The 21,118-nt window shown below is 45.6% G+C and overlaps 1 protein-coding gene across 4 annotated transcripts in view; it reads left to right on the top strand.

Moving 5' to 3' along the window:
- The window catches only part of TCEANC2 (transcription elongation factor A N-terminal and central domain containing 2), a 54,297-nt gene that overhangs the window by 3,208 nt on the left and 29,971 nt on the right, over nucleotides 1-21,118 (top strand). For all 4 annotated transcript variants that reach the window (XM_045291984.1, XM_004699400.2, XM_045291982.1 and 1 more), the window contains one exon: nucleotides 8,780-8,921. In XM_045291984.1, the coding sequence (XP_045147919.1) occupies nucleotides 8,780-8,921 (142 nt within the window). The remainder of the gene's footprint in view (nucleotides 1-8,779; nucleotides 8,922-21,118) is intronic.

Here is a 21,118-nt window from a genome sequence, read left to right as displayed (position 1 = left end):
GGAGATAATAATAACATGCACAAAAACAAGACAGAGCAAAACCAAGCAACAAAAGAAAACAAAACAACAGCAACAAACCAATGACAGACTCCCAATACTAATGTAATACCTCGCTCACTCGACCTGCCTCTGCTCCTCTCAGTAGCTCCACTTGTACCCCATCTAAGAATCATTATATGTGAAAATAGCTTCTGTGGGGTGAAGATTCCGGAATCCCAATAAATAACAGGCATAGAGACTAACAATCCCCTTAAATGGGTCACCTCTTGTTCCAATCCCATTCCTTTTTTTCTCTGCATGTACATTTGCATCCATACATGCCAAGTAACTGGAGCTAGAAATCTAGGAATCATTTGTTACTCTTTCTTCCCATGGATTCTGTCGCCGTGAATATATTTTGAATCTGTTTCTTTGATGGTATTTTACTCTTTCTTCCTTAGAGTGGGAGGCTTGTTATTTCTCACTGGCCGCTCCGTGGGAGAAAGGTGATGTAATCTGCTCCTGTAAAGATGCCTCGCCCCAGAAAGCTTACCGTATCAGGGTCACCACGAGTTAGAATCACTCCAGGGCAGCGGTTCTGATTTGTTTTTTCTGTAGTAAAACGAGCACTGAGGATGATGATAGTATGCTACTACTGTTGGCCCATTTCTATAGGCTAAGGGCTGTGCTACTGGCTTTACCTATAGTAACTCTTTGAATCTTAATAACAGCTCTGTGAAATGAATATTTTTACCATTTACATGAAGTGAATATTTCTACCATTTTCCAGATGGAGACTCTAAGGCCCAAGATTATGTAGATACAAGTGGCTGAGAAGGGACTTGAAGTAGACTAGATTTGAACACCATTCTGTCTCTTATAGCGGAGCCTTCTGAATGCCAATCAGAAGCAATGTTAAGGTAAAAATCTTAGAATATTAGGACCATTGTCCTTTTATCAGTGTATTATTACAAGTAATTTTTCTATAGCCTTATCACTCTCAATGAAAGTGATAATAGAATTTATGTAGTACACATTTTAATGGTAAAGGTTAATTTACTTAATTTCTTTTTATTCCCTCAGGGGCAGTAATTTCTTCTGCTGGTTACAGTAGGAAGTGTATTTTTATTAAAAGATTCTTGTTTTGCCGTTTGTGTTATGTTGTTATATACTGTCTAGTCCAGTGGTTCTCAACCTGTGAGTTGCGACCCTTTTGGGGGGTCTCCTGATTCATAACAGGAGCAAAATGACAGTTATGAAGTAGCAACAAAAATCATGTTATGGTTGGGGGTCACCACACATGAGGGCCTGTATGAAAGGGTCAAGGCATGAGGAAGGTGGAGACCCACTGGGTTGGTCAATTCCCATTAGAGACGCTGTGAGCACTGGAGCAAACCACTGCCCAGCCCTCCGCCATCTAGCAGTCCTGTCAATCCATGTCACCGAGGGGGTTCTCCTGGTTTGCTGATCCCCCACTTTACCAAGCAGGATGCCCTTCTCCAGTGCCTGGTCCCTCCTGGTAACACACTCAAAGTACATGAGATGAAGTCTCTCCGTCTTCACTTCAAAGGAGCATTCCGACAGTATTTCTTCCAAAACAGAGTTGCTTGTTCCTGTAGCAGTCCCTGGTGTATATTCAATATTCTTCACTCACAGCTAGTTCATAGACATTCATTCTCCTTCAGACTTGTTTATTCATTGTTAGCCTTCACATGCATCTGGGGTATGGCTTGGGCTAGGCATACCTTTGTCTTCCAAGTGACATCTTTGCTTTTGAACGCTTGAAAGAGCTCTTCTGCAGCACATTTGCCCAATGCAATATGTCATTTGATTTTCCCTAGTTGGTTTTGTCAGACCTGATATTTCAGCAAAACCAGATGGTACCTGGGGGAGCACATCTTCTTTCCTGAGATAACTATTCCACTACTTATAGCTTCACCATGGACACTTCTATCCACTCCTCTTATTTCTCTACATAACTCAGATAACAACTTGAAGTTTAGGGGCCCTCTGGATAGAAATAAGGAAACATGTCTTTGAGGTATATTGAATTCTTCAGCTCTATAACTGAGAGGAGTTAGGAGCCTTGGTTGCTTAATTGGTAACCTGTTGGCCTGCTAATCATGAGGTCAATGGTTCGACACCACCAGCTGCTCTGCAGGAAAAAGACAAGGCATTCTATTCCCATAAAGAGAGCAGGAAAAAGACAAGGCTTTCTATTCCCATAAAGAGTTAACTGTCTAGGAAACCTACAGGAGCAGTTCTACCTGATCCTATTGGATCATGCCGAGTCATCATTGACTTGATGGCAGTGAGCTCCTTTGTTTTTTTAAAAAAATATATAACAGGGTTACTTTTCCTATTTGGGCCCTACATTTTCAGATCTGAAAACTGTGCTATACTTAGTTCTCCAGGGTAGAAATAGCATTGTTCAGTTATACCCACTGTGCACTGGGGTACATAAATAAAAAATCATCCCAATCCTCAAATTGCTTATAATCTGGTGGGAGAGCAAGCCTTGAGGATTCATCTGTGCAGAAAGCATAGATAAAGTAACAAATCTGTACGCTTTACAAAGGGACCGGAAAGCAAGTGTGGTCAAAAGTGATGGTGAGGGGAGAGAAGAAAGGGAGAATCTAAAAATATAAGTAGGTGCATGTCATGTGGATGAGGCCAAGGAAGAGCATCCCAGACTGAGGGTGTGAGACACTGGGTTATTGAGGAAGCAACTCGCTTGGCATATCTGGGGCAAAAGATGAGGCTACAAAGACAGCAGCAGCCACACCATAGAAAAGACCTTTATGCCATGGGACAGAGTTCCGACCTCTGTCGTCCTTACTTATGTTCAGTGATCTGATGTGCATCGCTCAAGCTCATTCCAACTGTGTAGAGTGCAAATACAGAGCTGAGCTTGACAGGCAAAGAATGAAATTCCCAGGTGCCAGAAAGAGAGAGGAAACCCAAGGCCATCCCTGTAAGTGGGAGCTGACCCGAGCAGCCCCTGTGACTATTGAACACGGGCCTGGGCTTTCAGGCCAGCATAGCACAAGGTGACAAAGCCTTGGGCCAGCTGACACGAAGCACTGGAACTGACCTCTACATCAGGCTGCACTGAACACAGGGCCACCTCGTCTGTGGAAAAGAAATGAGAAAATTCTGTCTCCTAGTCTGAGGAAGCAGCATAAAGGTTGTAATTTTGGAGTTTGGGATAGACACAGAGTCAACTAATAAATTATGAACACAAACTTCTGCATGATGCATACATAGTTCAAATTCGAACTATCTGCAAAACAGAATAACTAGCAAAAACTGGTGCAGAACTTGAGAAATCCAAAGTTTGGCAAGCCAAGGCAAATGTGAAATGTTCCTCGTCAGTCATGTCACTGCCCCAGGTACGCAGATCTCCCTGAAGACAGTCTCTTTAAAGATGAACTAACTCGTGGTCAAACACGACAGACGCTACACGCAGTCACATGACCAGGAGGCAGAATGAGCAGAGCTAAGTAATAGAAAATGCTATCCTAAAACATGGGGACAACCTGAAAAAGACTTTACATTTAATATGTTAAAAATGTTCACAGAGGTAAAGGCATAGCAACTTAAGAGAGGAACGAGATAGACTGAAGAGAGAACAGGTGGTTTGGGGGGAGGCAAGGCCAGAGTATAGACCTTGTTCAATGAAAATATGTATTTATTCAAGCAGAAACACACTGAGCAGCTACAATCCATAACTACAAAAATTGTGAGTTAGTAGCCTAGAACGGAGGAAATCACTCAGAATGTGTCAAACAGAAATAGAAAAGTTCAGAAGGGCAAAGAAACCATGTATCTTTGCAATAGAGATTTCTGAAGTAGAATCTTAGGAGAAGGATACAAGTAGAGATTTCATTGCGCATACAGCTTAACATGTAAATACTAAAATGAGAGTAGTAGAAAGTATAATGTCCAAACCATCAAAGAAGAAATAAGTTTAAAAAAAAGGCTGCTGAAGAGAGGAGAAGAGAAAGTCTAGTTATATCAATAATTATAATAAATGCAAACAAAGCAACCATAGGCTGTTGAAAGCATGTGGTGCCGGGGATCACGCAACGATTCGTCTTGAGCTTCTGGCACCTCCCCGTTAATGTACTGCCGCAACAATTTTTAAATTATCTTCAGCAGAATTTTACTTGCATGGGATATTAATCATTTTATTTGATAATTTCTGCTCTCTGTTGGGTCATCTTTCTTAGGAATGGGCACATAGATAAATTCCAAATTTCCTGGCATAGTCAAATGAGTGCTTCCAGCTCTGTCATTTTTGAAGCATTTCAGTTGGTATTTCATCAATTCCTGGAGCCTTGTTGTTTGTTTTTTAAATCATTTTATTGGGGGCTCATACAACTCTTATCACAAGCCATCCATCCATCCATTATGTCAAGCACATTTGTACAGTCGTTGCCCTCATCATTCTCAAAACATTTGCTCTCCACTTAAGCCCTTGGTATCAGCTCCTCATTTTTCCCCTCCCTCCCTGCTCCCCCCTCCTTCATGAACCCTTGATAATTTATAAATTATTATTATTTTGTCATGTCTTAAACTGTCCAATGTCTCCCTCTCTTCACCCACTTTTCTGTTGTCTGTCCCCCAGGGAGGAGGCTGTATGTAGATCTTATAATCGGTTTCCCCTTTCTACCCCACCTTCCCTCCACCCTCTGGTATCGTCACTTTCCCCACTGACCCTGACGGGATCATCTGCCCTGGATTCCCTGTGTTTCCAGTTCCTATTTATACCAGTGTACATCCTCTGGTCTAGCCGGATTTGTAAGGTAGAATTGGGATCATGATAGTGGGGTGGGTGGGTAGGGGGGAGGAAGCATTTAAGAATTAGAGGAAAGTTGTATGTTTCATTGTTGCTACACTGTATCTGACTGGCTCGTCTCATCCCAGCAACCCTTCTGTAAGGGGATGTCCCATTACCTGCAGATGGGCTTTGGGTCCCCAATCTGCCCTCCCCCTCATTTGCAATGATGTGAATTTTTGTTCTTTGATTCCTGATACCTGGTCCCATCAACATCTCGTGGTCACAGAGGCTGGTGTGCTTCTTCCATGTGGGCTTTATTGCTTCTGAGCTAGATGGCCGCTTGTTTACCTTCAAGCCTTTAAGACCCCAGACACTGCATCTTTTGATACCCGGGCACCATCAGCTTTCTTCACCACATTTGCTTATGCACCCATTTGTGTTCAGCAGTCCTGTCGGGAAGGTGTGCATCATGGGATGCCAGTTTAATAGAACAAAGTGTTCTTACATTGAGGGAATACTTGAGTGGGGGCCCAAGGGAGCCTTGTTTTTACATGCTTTTAGTGAAACATGGACTTCTTCCTCCAACACCGTCTGTTACTGATCGTATGCTGCCTCTTGAAATGGTTGAAGGTTGACCATTTCTTTTGTTACTCTTGTGTGTATTCCTTTCATCTCCTATGATTGCTTCTTGCATCTTTCAGTGTGTTGCTCACGTGGTGGTGGTTAGGTGCTGCCGTATTGGTTCTGGTTCAAGGAGACTCTGTGTGCCGTGCTCACAATTGTTATGTCGGTCTTCTTTTTTCGACTCTCCCTCTGTTTTCACCAAGCTTGGCATGCTTTTCCAGGGCCTGGTTTCTCTTGATAATATCACCAAAGTATGGGAGACAGTCTCGCCTTCCTCGATTCTGAGGAGCATTCTGGCTGTACTTCTTTCAAGACAGAGTTTTCGGTTCTCCCGGCAGTCCATGATACTTTCAGTATTCTTCACCAGCTCAAATGCGTTCTTCTTTGATCGTTCTTCTTTGATCATCCGTATACATGGCCCAGTTGTCACGTGCACATGAGGTGATTGAAAGTGCCATGGCGTGGGTCCAGTGCACCTTAATCCTCAAAGTGACATCCTTGCTCTTCAACACTTTAAAAAGGTCCCATGCAGCAGATTTGCCCAATTCCATATTTCTTTACATTGAGTTGCAGCCCTTAATGAAGCTACCATCGTGCTCGTCATCAGCAAGTGCTTCAAGCCCACCTCCCTTTCAGCCAGCAAGCCTGTGTCGCTTGTGTTTCTGCGGGTTGCTAATGAGCCCTCCCTCCAGTCCTGAGGCACATTCTCCATCACCGGTCCAGCGTCTCAGTGAAAAGTGTGATGACAGGACACTGGATGCACACTTTTCCTGATGTCAAACCACACAGGATTCCCATGTTCTATTTCATGCCTCTTGGTCTCTGTACAGGTTCACCATGAGCACATGAAGTGTTCTGGAGTTTTCATTCTTCTCCGTGTTATCTGTACTTTGTTAAGATCCATCCAATCAAGTGCCTTTGCACAGTCAATAAAATACAAGTAAACATCTTTCTGGTAGGCTCTGCTTTCAGCCAAGATCCATCAGATGTCAGCAATATCTTTCATGCCATGCCCTCTTCTGAATCCAGCTTGAATTTCTGCTGACTCCCTGTCAGTGTATTGCTGCAACCGTTTCTGAATTCTCTTCAGCAAAATTTTACTGTATGTGGTATTAATTTTGTTCAGTAGTTTCAGTATTTTTGTGGGTTGCCTTTCTTTGGAATGGGCATAAATATGGATCTCTTCTAGTTAGTTGGCCGGTAACTGCCTTCATATTTCTTAACATAGGCCAATGAGCACTTCCGGTGCTTCATCAGCTTATTGAAACATGTTAAACAATTTATTTAAATTGGTCTCTGTCCATTCTTGGAACCTTGTTTTTTGTTACTACCTGTAGTGCAGCTTGGGCTTCTTCCTTCACTATCATTTGCCCTTGATCATATGCTACCTCTTTAGATGATTGGACATCGAACAATTAGTTTTGGAACAGTGGTGCTGTATATTCCTTCGATCTTCTTTTTATGCTTCTTCCATCATTCAATATATTGCCCATAGAATCCTCCAGCATTGCAACTCCAGGCTTGGGTTTTTGTCTCCAGTTCTTTCAGCTTGAGACATGATGAGCATGTTCCACCCTTTTGGTTTCCTCATCACAGGTCTTTGTACATTTCATTATAATACTCTGCTTTGTCTTCTTGAGCTGCCCCTTGACATTTTCTGTTTAGCTCGTTATTTCATCATTTCTTCCATGAGCTTAAGCTACTCTGCCTTCAAGAGCAAGTTTCAGAGCCTCTTCTAGCATGCACTCTGATGGTTTCTTCCCATCCATAGCCAACTTTATCCCAGGGCAATAGCTGTCTGAGACAAGATTTTTTTTGGGGGGGGTCTCTGCTTGGTCTTGCTCTTTTTTTTTTTTTTTAATCATTTTATTGGGGGCTCATACAACTCTTATCACAATCCATTCATCCATCCATTGTGTCAAGCACATTTGTTGTCCTCATTCTCAAAACATTTTCTTTCTATTTGAGCCCTTGTTATCAGCTCCTTATTTTCCCCCTCCCTCACGAACCTTTGATAATTTATAAATTATTATTATTTTTTCATATCTTTCACTGCCCGATGTCTCCCTTCACCCACTTTTCAGTTGCTAAGACAAGATTTTTAAGTAATTATTAGAATACCTTTTTTTTTGGTCCCCAGTCTATTTTTTATATTCTTTGTTGAAATGATTTCAGAACTATAGAAAAGTTAGACCACATGTTCAAAAACCAAGAGTCTACTTGAACCATGACATCTACCCCGAGCCTAGCAAAACTAGATGGTGCCCGGCTACCAATGATGGTCTTTCTGATGAGGAACAGAATGGGAGCAAAATGTGAACCAGAAGTTAAATTTTAAAATATTCCAGACTTACTGGACTTGTAGAAACGGAGACTTTCACCTGGAGATACTCTGCAAACCTTACATCAGAACGATTCCATCATGTCATCTTTTAGCTAACTACCAAATTGATCAAAATAAATAACTAAGCAGTACGTGTGAGTACTGTGCTCCTGTAAAACTATCATCTGCATGAGACCGCATGGCCAGCGTTTACTCAAGAGCAGAGACAGAAGGCGGGGGCAGGCAACGGCACACTGGAGAAAGAAGGCAGGCACGGTGTAGAAACTTGCGTGGGAACTTTACGTCTGTGTAAGCCGTCACGGAGGAACAAGTATCTTAATATGAGTTAGAAAGGTGCAGGAGTACAAAGAATTTCCTTATCCCCAGCTTCCTAAATTGTCGGTAGTTTTATCCCTAAAGGAAAGGTACAGCTCAGCTTCTTCTAGAAAGGGGAGGAGGGCTTTGACTTTGGTGAAGGCTGTAAGGAGAGTTTTTATTTTTTTAAAATTTGGGGTGAAACAGCAAAACGTTAACTTTTGTTATTTCTTCATTACAAATGGTGGATTACTCTGCCTTTTGGGTGTGGAGTCTTTTGGAATGCTTCAGACAAACATGCGGTTGAGTGTCATCCTCTAGGAAGCGCACTGTTGCAGCGTGCTTTTTCCTGTTGAAATAAGTAGCGCTTTATGGCCTCTGCTCTCATTCCTTGCCTGTGAATCAAGAGACTGAAGTGAAGTGAACTCAACTAGGGGGCTGAGTCACCTCAGCATCCTTTTGCTTTTCTTCTCATCTGTAGGGCCTCTCACTGCTAAGTGCCCAGTGGTATCTGACTGGCGAGATTAAAACTTGCAGTTTTCCTAATAGATGCGCCTCTCTTCCTGATTTGCCGTAAGCAGGGCCTGCGTTTAAGCACTTACCCATCATTTGGGGCCATCCCACATACTGTGCTTTGGTTCAGGTTGTAATCAATAATTCAGATGTCAATAGGAGCCCCATTAGCTCAGGTGAAGGCAGATAGATGTCTGTGTAATGAAAATTTCCATTTTCCAAATGCCTTTTCTTTTTCCCAGAGAGTTGTGGTTGTAGAAGACATCAAGAGATGGAAAACGATGTTGGAGCTGCCTGATCAGACCAAAGAGAATCTAGTTGAAGCCTTACAAGAACTAAAGAAGAAGATACCCTCTAGGGAAGTGTTAAAGTCGACAAGGATAGGTATGTTCCTTCTGAATTGTATGGGAAGTGTGTCTCTTTTGTCTCTTGCCTCCTTCCAGTCCCCCCACCCCCCACGGTGGTGCAAACATTAAGCTCCCTACCATGTCATTGTGTCTAATAGTATCTGTGGTGAAAGACTCATGTTTAAAAATTCTCCATTGGTGGCAGGCCAATACTTTTGAATGGTACAGTGAAAATGACTAGGTAAAACGAAGCAAACATGTTCAACAGACAAATCCCAAATTTTGATAGTATTAGCTTCAAATACAGAATTCACTCTTACAAATGGCCACAAGAGCGTCTCTGAGCTAGCTCAATGTCTGTGCAAACCTCCCGGGCTGCTCACCGGCCCTGATCCGTGGGGAGCGTTCTGAGCAGCACCTTCCTCTTTCCCAGGCCTTGTATTGGATGCTGAGTGTGCAAAAGTGGAGGGGCCATATTTCCTGGCCTCAAGGAACGGAGGGCTTGAGAGAAGATACAGGCATGGAGACCAATGAGGGCCCTCAAAGATTGCCAGTTTGGAGCAAGACCCTGTCAACCAGACCCTGGATACCTTGCTCACCTGTACAGGGCCTATGCGGGGGCAGTGGACAGCAAGCATTGAAATCTGGGGAGTGGAGTGAAGGCTTCTGAGAGGAGGGGGCATGCCAGTTCAGTCCTGCACCAGACATGCCTTTTTGTCTCCAGTAGAAAAAGCTCGGAAAATGTGGGTTTTCAAAACCACGATAACAACATTTGCCACTGTAGCCTTTGCTATTATAACGGTGGAGACACTTAAACGATAAATCAGAGACTCCGTTGAATTGCCTTCTTAGTACAGTACACAACTGTGAGTAATATGCAAGGGAGGACCAACATGTGTTGCGCAAGCTGCTCCCAACTCCCCAGAGAGCCCAGGGCAATCTTTCACAGCTGCTGCCTGCGCCCTCCCCTGTGCAGCCTCGGCCTTCGCAGCCTCCCCTTGACCTCTTGTTCCTGAGAAGCAGGAGAGGGAGCAGCGTCAGAGTGGCACTAACAGCTGGGAAGAGCCGTGTGAAATTCCCGGAGGGCCCCCCAAGAGTCTTGAGAGTTGCACCCCTGTAATATAAGCCAGAATCTGAGAAAATTAGATGCTTAAAGAACATAAAACCTTATCCCTGTACCTGAGGAGAGTCTCCCATCTGCTGCTGGATTTTATCTTTATAGGTTGTGGCCACTAGAGGGCAGTAAGACCATTCATGTCAGCAGATATGTTATTTCAACCAGTAGAGGGTACTCGTGATTAATGTGTTAACACACAGATATACATGTGTGTATGTACAAGTTCCTATGTCGGTACACCCCACAAATGCCATACATGAGCAGGTCAAAAAGATCAACATAATAGGCTGGAATGATACACAAATGCAGATCTGTACAAACGCATACAGAGATCATCCCTTTGTAAAAATCCCCTCTATTTGGCCTGCAGTCCAGTTGTGAACATGCTTTCCAGAATGGGTGTGTCTGATGTTGGGAGGTTTCAATTCCAGATTAGAATGAAACCACGGCGAGGAGGCCTGGCTTAGAAGGAACTGGAAACCATGCAACTTTTGAGTCTTGATCCTACCTTAAGCCCTGACTAAACCCAAGGTTATAAGGAAAACAGGGATTTTACGATTCCTTTATAGTTACATCAGTTGCTATGCTAAAGATTTCGCTTGGATTATTGCCTGAGACTGTTTACATTCTTCGACCTTTTAGCCTTCCTGCCCGTCCCTAGCCTGTAGGTTGCAAGGGACAAATATTTACTGAGTGCCTTGTTTGTGCTAGGAGCTGTTTGAGCACAGTAATGAAGGATGCAGATAGTATTCTGGTCTCTTAGGGAGCCTGCAAGCTACTGGAGAGAGAGACAGAGACAGAGAGACAAAGACAGAGACAGTTTTACAAGACGTGATCCTGCAACACGGTGGGTTTTCTGGTGAATGGGAGGGAAGCCGGTCAAGTGAGTAGAGACGAGGCTATTGGAGAATGTAAGGCAGAGGGCCCATCATGTGAGCGTGTTCAGAGGACTGGAGGTGGAAACGACTGTGGTACATTTGAAAACTAAAAGTAGTTTGGTGCGTCTGAAAGTCATGTGCTGGAGACAGTATGTGACAAGTAATAAGGCTGGAGAGACAGGTAGGACCAGATGAAAGGCCTTTTGTAAGCCATTCAAAACTGTTTGAGCTGGACACATGTATTCATTATCTGTTGCTGCATAACACACTGCCCCCCAATTTAGCAGCTTAAGGCAATATTTATTAGCCTACACAATTTTTCTTACGGTCTGAAATACAAGAGCAGTTTATCTTAGTGGTTCTGCTTACAACATTTAGGGCTGTCGTGTGATCAAGACTTGAGAAGCTGCTTCTAAAACGGCTCACTCGCAGGTCACTAGAAGGAGACCTTACCTCCCTGTCACGGAGGCTTCTCCTCAGGACCGTGTGTCATGTATGGCAACTGGCCTTCCCCGCCCTCCCACACAGGAGAACCACCAAGATGGGAGCCATCGTGTCATGCATAATGTCATCTCAGGAGCGACAGCCATCCATCACTTCTGTAGTGTTTTTCAGTGGTACAGATCAGCCTGGGACAATATGGGAAGCCACGACACAGGCTGTAAGCACCAGGCGGTAGGGGTCATTAGAGGCTAGCTCATAGGCTGGCTCCTACTGCATGATGTCTTTTTATTTATCCTAGATATATTATGCATCCTAGGAGAATCCTGCAGATTCATGCTCATTTGTAGAAAATTGACAGCCGTTATCTTCAAAATCCCTTCTTTTCACTCTCTCCATCCCCCTCCTGCAGTTAGAAGCTCGCTGGACCTCTGTCTTCCACATCCCTTACTTTGTCTGTCACACTTTTTATTTCCTGCCGTGTAGCATTCTGGGTAATTTCTACTGCTAGCTCTTTTACACGCCATGAAATCTCTCTTAAGTGAATCAGTCTGATACATTCATTAAAGTCAAAGTTTAATTTGCTGTTGGGTTCATTCATTGAGTTTTTTTATTTTTTAAAATGAATTTTTCAGTTTTAGAAGTTTCCCTTTTTCCCTCTTCACTCTTTCTTTTAAATGGTCTTTGCACATTCTATGCTCTTTATTTAAACACTTAGTGCGTAGTTGTTCTATTTTCTTACACGACAATTCTAAAATTGTTGTCTTTGGGGGTCGAAAGCTGTTGTTCATCGTTTCTGCTGACCTTTGTCAGGCTTGCCTTCCCATATGCTGGCTGATGTTTTATTTTATTGTGAGCTCAGTATTTGATTGTAATCAAAAAACATGTTGTGCAGCTGAAGTGATGTGCTTCCCTCCAAACAGAATTTGCTCTTTCTTTTGTTTCTGTTTGGCGTCAGGGACCACCTGATCTGGAGCCCTAGACTCACCTCCTAAGGAGCCCCACGCTGTTCTCTTACCACCCAATCGTTGCCCTGAGCCAGTGCTGCCTCGGTGACCCTATAGGACAGGGTGGAACTGCCCTGTGATTTCCAAGGCTGTCAGTCTCCCTAGCAGAGAACCTGGTGGGGTCCGACTGCCAGACTTGCAGTTAGGCGCTCAGTGTAGAATCCCCATGCCACCAAGGCTCCTCGCCGAGACGGTAAGTACAGAATCAGTCACCCTCAGCATATAGCTAGAAATAGAAGGTTGGAAATAAGCTTGCCCTGAGAGAATTTATAAGAAAAGCAAAGAGCCAAGTTCAGCATCTCGAAGCCCATCCATAGTTAATAAGCCTCTGAAGACAGCACGAAAAGGGAGCGAGAGAGAATGTTATCATGGAAGAGGAAGGATGGTGGCTAGAGATGAGTCAGCTGTGTCTAGGGCTGCCAAAAGGCCAAGTGAGGTAAGTCTAAAAATTGCATATTGACTTTTGCAAAGGAATGTCATTGAGGAGCTTGGTAAGGACAGTTCTAAAGGCCAGGTTAGGGTCAGAAGCTTAAGGAGTAAGGGGAGTATGGGAATGAACCTGAAAACGGCTCCTGTAAGAAGTTTTGTATTATCAAGAAATGGGAGAAGGGGGGGAGATTGAAGGAACTGCTGATTTTAAGATGAGAGCAAATCAAACTACGTTTGAGTGCTAGCATTCAATAGGACGAGAGGTAGTAACAGTACAGGAGAAAGATGGCAGTGAGGATCTGAACATGTTAAGACTTGATGAGCAAAATGGAGATTAGGAGTAGCAAGAACCCTAGATCATCGCCCCCACCCATGTTTCTGTCATCCTCGATTCATTCATTTCATTCATTCACCACGCACTGAGCACCTCCCACGGGCCTGGGTTGTGTTTGGAAGGAGCTCGCTTTGTAGCTGTGTGCAGAAGACTGTAGTAGGACTACAAGGGAGAGGGCGGCTGGTTCTGCTTGTGTGCATTGGGAAGGGTTTTTATCAGGGAAATGGAATTTCGCCAGGTCCAAATGGGATCCTGCTCACTGTGGGCAAAGACGGAAAGGACCAAAGGCTTGAACCAAAGCCTGGGCACAGCCGGGCTGGGATGCATGGCTGGGGTGAAAGGTGGGTAGAGGGGGGCCTGATGATAAAGGCACTTAAAAACTGGCCAGTAGGATCTGGAGTTTATTTTCTTCTTCAGCAACCTATGAGCACTTCCCATTTGGGGATGGGGGTGGGACTGCCATTGGAACCACTTCATGTGTTTAAACTAGAGAGTAATGTGGTCGGTTTTCAGTGGCCAAGAGAATGTATAGGAAAAGGGTACCACTGGAGAATGAGGGAACAGATAGGAGTCATTCAGACATTCATTGAACCCATATTTATTGAATACCTGCCACGTGCCAGGCTCTGTGCCAGCTGCCTGTAATCAAAACAGATAAAAAGCCCTACCCGTGTGAGGGAGACCGTCATTGTAGTGAGGGAGACAGGCAGTAAAGAAGAAACATAATAAGAAAATGGTGTAGTATTTTCTAAGATAATAAGAGCGGTGGGAGAAAGCTCGTTAAGCAGGTTGAGAGGGATGGTGAGTGGCGCTATGGGGGAGGGCCGGAGCGGGCCTCATTAAGAGAGTGGCACTGGGGCAAAAGCTGCAGGAGGTGAGGAAGTGAGCCAGGAGGACGAGTTCCGGTTCCGGTCACTGTGAGACCTGGTGACGGCAGGGACACTGAGGGACCTGGGGAAGAAAGAGCACCGCCGAGGCCTCACCAGGGAGAATGGGCCCAATTTCCAGAGCAAGGCTGGACCGGAGGTGAGAAGGGGGACAGCCTGGGTGCTTCTCACAGTGTGGTTCCCCATGGGCTCATTCTGCTGCAAGCATCCGCACATACCCCCATGCCCTGTCACTCTTTTAGACTCCTTCCTTTCCTGGCCCAATTTCTTTAAAAAGTAATTGCCACTCATGGTGGCCCAGGTCTACCGCATAGTCACCAGTTTAATGTTCTTGCTTTCTCGTGATCTGTGTTTGGTTGGCATGGCTCGGCTTTTGTGAATGAGTGTTATTGGAAGTTTGGCCCTATCACCAGCCCCGTTGTTCGTGTCCTGATGGTCTAGTCCCTGTGGTGTTTAATCTGTGCAAGTCAACAGTTCATGCCTTGCGGTCTGAAGCCGCCCTAGCCTCGCATAACGTCTTTTTCTCCGCAGTGTTTCAAATTCTCTACGCCTGGCTAAATTAGTGACATGGTCAATAGAATGACCTTATGCCCCAGGAGGGTGATTGATAAACTTCTCGGTCATGGAGTGAAAACCATGTCTCTGAAATGAACCAGAGACATACATAAGCCATAGATATATGAATGGAATTGGGGCTCCGACTTCATGCCAGTCTGAGTGGTCAGTTCTCACGACGTGGGCCTGCTTGATACTTACCCTCATGGAGAGAACACTGAAGATGCGGTGCTGCAGCAAAGTGGTGAGCAGCCCAGATGGTGCCCCACTATCAGGAAGAAGAGCATCTGGGATCTTCAAGGCTTGTATTAGAACAAGCAGCCATCCAAGTGAGCCATGTGGACTCAGATACACCAAGAAGCCCACCAACCTGTGTGAGCCAAGGATTGTAAATAATAAAATTCAAATCTGAAGAAGGGAATGGTTATCAGAACTTAAGAACACCTGATGTGCGCACGCCTGTGAACACAGTGGAAGCCCAAAATCATGTGCAGGGTCCCCACATGTATGAAGCCTCTGGTGAATCCCCTCTGACCGTGGTCCAGGGATGTGAGCAGCCTTGGTGTCAGACAAAGAGCATTGTAGGTTAAGATGCAATACCTTCTCATTTAATCTCCCTTTTAGACCATTTGAAAGTCTCAGGTTTGAATATTTTCTGCTTTCTTCTCGTTTGAGGTTTTTCTTCACTGTCCAGTCATTGTTGCTAGGTTTTTTGCTTGTTTACTTCCGCTTCGTGTTTTGAATGATTTTCCGTATCTGAAATCCAGGATAGGTAGATCTAGAGAGCCCATGGTAGCTGGATTGGTAATTATCCACAGGAATACGGAGAGGTTTGGGGGGATGCAGAGCTAACAGCAACACAAGTAGAAAACATTCTGATTGTACAACTCTTCTTAATACAATTGAATAATTAAATTGTATGATATGTGAAGTATATGCCAATTAAAACATAATAAAAATTGTTGCTCACAACCCCCACTTCCTCCCCTCCCACACCTTCATTAAATCCTTCCCACCCCAGCTTCTCCCACAACCTCTAGTCTTCTCAGTCAGAGCTCCGGGGATCTCATCCTGCCCATAGTTCACCTCCCCAGAGCTATGAACCTGAGTCCAAGGAGTATTCTCTCTGAAGTTGACCATACAGGGCACTGGTCTAGTTGCCCATTCCGAATCGATGTTTGAAACGTGTCTTTTCTTCACAGCCCTTATCTCAGTTTGTAATTTCTTATTTGATTGCTTCCTTCTCTATTTTTTTATGTACTGCACTGTACTTCCTGTCAGCAGGGACCGCATCTATTTTATTCACAAAATATACTTCCAGCGTTAGTGGGATGCCCAGCGGGGGCTCAGGAAATACTCAACTGGTGAATGAACAAGGACAAGAAGGTGCATTCCCGCCGTGTGTGTCCCGTGTCCCCTGCGTACTCTCCCTTCCCTGCTTGACCCCCGTCCTCCGGCGGGGCGCGTCCTCCTCCAGCCCAGTCCGCTGCTTTTGGACCCAGCTCCGGTTTCACGAGACCTTCATACCGTGACTGTTGAATTCACATCTGTCCAGATCCAGTTTTTAATTTTAGAGTTTTGAAAGGGTTGCTCCAATTTCTATCATGACCACTCTCTTAAAATCTTACTGATTCAATAGGTAGAAATTGCATTTTGTTTTCATTTGCTGCATAGGTTGAGTTTTTGTCCATGTGTTTATTGGTACTGCGTGTGTGTGTGTGTGTGTGAATTGTCTGTGTGTGCTCCATTTCCATAACTATGAGTTCTGTGACTGTCAGTGTCTTAAACCCTTAGAAATCCACTGAGCTCTCCTAATTTAGAAACAAGGAGACTGAGACTTGACGAGAGGAAATGGCTCCCCTAGGGCAACCTAATGGTTAACCTCAGAGCTGTGAGGAGAACTCCAGTCTCAGGGGCATTGTTCCTTCCTGGTTAGTAGCCTGCCATTGTGCCCTGGGCTCCAGCCAGATGGACCTCTGTTGGGCCACCGTATGGGTTCTATCTGCTTAGGCTCACTTCTTTTAGATCAATATATAGTGTCTTTTTCCTTAGGTACCCCAAATTAGAGTTTTCTCCTGGTATCCCGTTTTCGTCAACATTCCGAGCATTTTGTTCTGACATAACCTCTCTTGGTGGAAATATCCAGTAAGCAGTCGTACACATAGAGTTAAAGCTCAAGACAAGTTAGGCTAGAATACCTATTAGGAACTCATTTGCCAAAAAGCGTTTGCTTAACATCACCTGATTGGATGACTTCTGAGGGAAGGAGAAGATTTGAGGACCAAAAGCCTGGCCTTAGGGTAAGGAGACCAGACGTCCTGCTTTTGGTGGGACAGTCCTGATTTTTGGCGTTTTAAAAAAGTCCTGATTTTTGGAAAGAATGTACGACAAGCTAGGGAACGGTCTACGTGGTCCATATAGACCAAATTTTTAATCAAGAACACCCTCCCCACCCCCCACCCCCAGTCAATGTGTCCCGCTTTAAATCTGGTCACCTTACCTTAGGAGGATACATATGACGGGGAAGTGGGAGGCGGAGGAAGGCTCGCTAAGGAAGGTGGAGACAGACAAGGGCTGGGGCAGTACAGTGGCATGAAGGCCAAGGAGGGTGTGGTCTCAAGTGGTCTGGGATGTTCTGGCTGAGCCTTTAGACCTCGCAATTGTGGGACCTCGCCAAGGAAGTGCCTTTACTGAGGGAACCAGTAGGCATATGGACTGGTGAAGCGGTGGAGGCAGGTCGGCCTTGCACTACCAACCTGGTGAGCGCACATCCCACTTTGGCAATACTCTATGTATGTGCATATGCATCTATAGATTTGGGGAAACGTTTTATCAGTCATAGGCATTTGATTTTAGAGATGCCTTGTTTTTGATTGGAATTGATCAATCACAGCAACCTAACACTTACACTTAAACAAAGTGTACCTTCACCCCTGTGACCTCATTGGCTCCACGTCACAATTCCATACTGCCAATGTTATTTTCTCCATTTTACAAATGAGGCTGAGTATTGACAGTAACTTGTCCCAGGTTAGATGACCAAAGACACTATGCTATGCCACCTTCTGAAAACTAAAGATGTCCTTTTACCTATAGCAAGCTCTTACTTATCCTTCAAGACCTCGCTGAAACTAAAAATGTTTGTTGGCTGAATAAAGGAATCACTGAGTGAGTGAGTGAGTGAATCAGTCAGTCCAGTCAAAGAGCTTGAGATTTGACTCGCCCGTGGGCACAGGATAAAATAGTGGGAAAGGCCTTTCAAACAGCCATTTAGTCTCATCGCCCAATAGATTTCCATGTAGGTCCTGTATTCATTTTCTACTGCTACCATGCCAAATTACTGCAGTCTTAGTGGCTGAAAACAACACACATTGATTCTCTTACAGTTCTGTCGGTCAGAAATCCCATCCCACTGGACTAAAATGAGCTATTAGCAGGGTTCTGTACCTCTCAGGAGACTAGGGAAGACTCATCTCTGTCCCTTTCTCAGCTTCTTGAAGCCACCTGGGCTCCTTGGCTTATGGCCTCCTTCCACCATAGTCCAAGCTAGCAATGATGGACCAAGTTCTCCTCACATTGCATCTCTCTGATTCGCTTCTCTGCCTCGTCAACCACTATTGAGAACTCATAAGATTAGATTGGACACACCTGGATAGTCGAGGCTATTTCCCGCCATCCCAAGACCCTTAACCTTAACCACATATACAAAGACCCTTACCTAGCCATTAAGGTAACATAATACTCACAGGTTCTAGACATCTTGAGGGGGTGAAGGGCAGGGGAGGGGTGAAAACTGTTAGTTTGTCTGCCAACTCAGCTCACTATTAGTGACCCTATAGGACAAGGTAGAACTGCCCCTGTCAGAAGAAAGCCTCATCTTTCTGCTTCGGAGCAACTGGTGGTTTCGAACTGTGGATCACAGCCCAACACATACCGCTATGCCACCATAGCCCTCGCGTTATGCCTTGCTGTTTAGAGTTCTGTACCCTGTTCAATCGACTGTGGGTGCCGCTGCTCTCTGCGCGAGTCATTTTGAAGACTGAGACAATGAATTGTCTTTTCGTGGTGTTTCCTGGGCCCTTTCCCAGCTGCACTCACTCCGCTGGCCTTTCGGTCCCCTGTGGGGCTTCTCCTGGGCGCTCTCTTAGCCTCCGGAATGCTGGAGGGTGTTTGTTTAGGGGCCTCCCCCTGTACCTGGAACTACCTCCGGGCCAGTCCCTTCAGAAGGACAGTATGTTGGTAGAGTGGAGGGGCAGCGAAAAAGAGGAAGACTTGGCAAGATGGATGGACACAGTAGCTGCATCCGTGGGCGGGCTCAGGCCTGGAAAACGTGAGTGGGGGGGCGCAGGGCTGGCCGGTGTTCTGCTGTGCACAGGCCGCCGTGGGTCACAACCAACTCCACGGCCTGGGACAGCAAAGCCTCTGAGTGCAGGGCAGGGTCTCCCTAAGCGTCCCCTCCCAAGGCCATGCCCAGGGCCCGATGCCCACCAAGCCTTCACTACTGTTTGCTCAAGGAGTTGAAAGACGTTAGCTGGTCCCTAACCCCCTGCTTCAACCCAGGGCTTTTGACTCCGCTCAGAAGCCTAGCCAGAGGCTCTGCTTACTTTAAAATAGAAACTTCATGGTACAGAGAATGACTCTTTGCAGATCATTAACTTCTTTAATGTAGCTACTGACCAGCCTGTGACCTTGGGAAAGCGGCACGGAGTCTCCTTTCCTTTTTTTTTTTCTTTCTTCCTCCGCTGCATCCTGAGGCGGCAGGACTGTGTGGTGGCCAGGGGCACTACAGTCCAGGGGGGAAAACACAACTCTGGTAGGCAGGCAACGTCAACTTAAAACTTGCTCTTGCTTCCCGCAAGTTGCTTAACCCGCAGCACCTACCTCCAGTTTTTTTACCTGTAAAAGGGAGTGTCCTACTAGTATTGCCACCCGTCGTCGGGAGGGACCAGTCCCTGCAGGAGGACAACGTCATGGTTGGTAAAGTGGAAGGTCAGCAGCAGAGGCGACGTGGATTGACACGGAGGCTGCCCGTGGGCTCAGCCCAGCAAAGGTGGTGAGGATGGCGCCGGACCCAGCGGTGCTCCATGTGGGTGCCAGGAGTCGGAACTTACATCACAACCTGGTAGAGCTGTTTGGGGGGTTAATGGAATGCAGGATATGATCATCCTAACGACAATTATGATTAGCACCAGGAACTTCCATTTGTGGTCTCAGTGTATGAGTCGGCCTTATGTTTTTTCTAGAAAGGGATTTCCCAGACACCTGGTCTCCCTTCCTGCCCCAGATCTGAATGCCTTCGCTTCCTCCGCTTTCCTTTGGAGATTCCTCTCTCGCGCTCTGAGCGGGCTTTCCAACAGCCCTGCCTCTCCTGGCCTGTTGTCCTGGGGTCGACAGCTCGAGAGCAGGGCAGGTGGGACTCCTGGGGGAGAGACTGCCCTGCCTGAGCCACAGAGCCGACACGTCCTGCCCTGCGGCTGCCTCCCAGGGCCTGTGCGCGTCTCCTCCGGGAACAGCTCAGCTCAGCCCCGTGCTACTGAACATTGCCTGTGTGCCAGCCGCTCGTAACACAGAAGTAGAGCGCGTCCCAGGAAGGACCCAGTGTGCGGGCTCTGGAGTCGGGCTGCTTGTGTCTAAATCCAGGCTTCCACACTGGGTAACTGCGAGACCTGGGCAAGTTGCTTTGTTAAGCTTCATTTTCCTCACTTAGAAAGAGATATTATCATAGTAGTTCACTCGTTGTTTAAGCATTGAATGAGGTGATTCACATAAAGCAGGAAGAAGACTCGGCTGTGAGTAAAAATCAGAAGCACTTCATTCTTCCACTGTCTTGGATTTCGTTTTTGATAGAACTGTGACAAGACTGTGTTTATAATGGTGTGCTTTTTCTCAATGAACTACACCCATAGTCAAGGGTGAATATAAAACCAACTTGAAGGCCAAATGTGATTTTTTAAATCATTTTATTGGGGGCTCATACAACTTTTATCACAATCCATACATCAATTGTGTCAAGCACATTTGTACATTCATTGCATTCATCATTCTCAAACCATCCACTCTCCACCTGAGCCCCTGCCATCAGCTCCTCATTTCTCCCCTCCCGGCTTCTCCTCTCTCACGAACCTTTGATAATTTATAAATTATTATTTTGTCATATCTTACACTGTCCGACGTCTCCCTTCACCCCACCCACTTTTCTGTTGTCCATCCCCCAGGGAGGAGGTTATGTGTAGATCCTTGTAATCGGTTCCCCCTTTCCACCCCACCCTCCTGGTATCGCTACTCTCACCCCTCGTCCTGAAGGGATCATCTTTCCTGGATTCCCTGTGTTTCCAGTTCCTATCTGTACCAGTGTACATCCATCCTCTGGTCTACCCAGATTTGTAAGGTAGAATTAGGATCATGATAGTGTGGGGGGTGAGGTGGAGGGTGGAGAGGAAGCATTTAGGAACTAGAGGAAAGATGTATGTTTCATTGCTGCTACCCTGCACGCACCCTGACTGGCTCGTCTCCTCCCCGAGACCCTTCTGTAAGGGGATGTCCAATTGCCTACAGATGGGCTTTGGGTCTCCACTCTGCACTCCCC

This window comes from Echinops telfairi, unplaced genomic scaffold, assembly GCF_000313985.2.
Source record: "Echinops telfairi isolate 266 unplaced genomic scaffold, ASM31398v2 ScPeMD7_443;HRSCAF=831, whole genome shotgun sequence".
Lineage (NCBI taxonomy): Eukaryota > Metazoa > Chordata > Mammalia > Afrosoricida > Tenrecidae > Echinops > Echinops telfairi.
The sequence above is the reverse complement of the archived record's forward strand: the minus strand, read 5'-3'. Positions and strand labels throughout refer to the sequence as shown.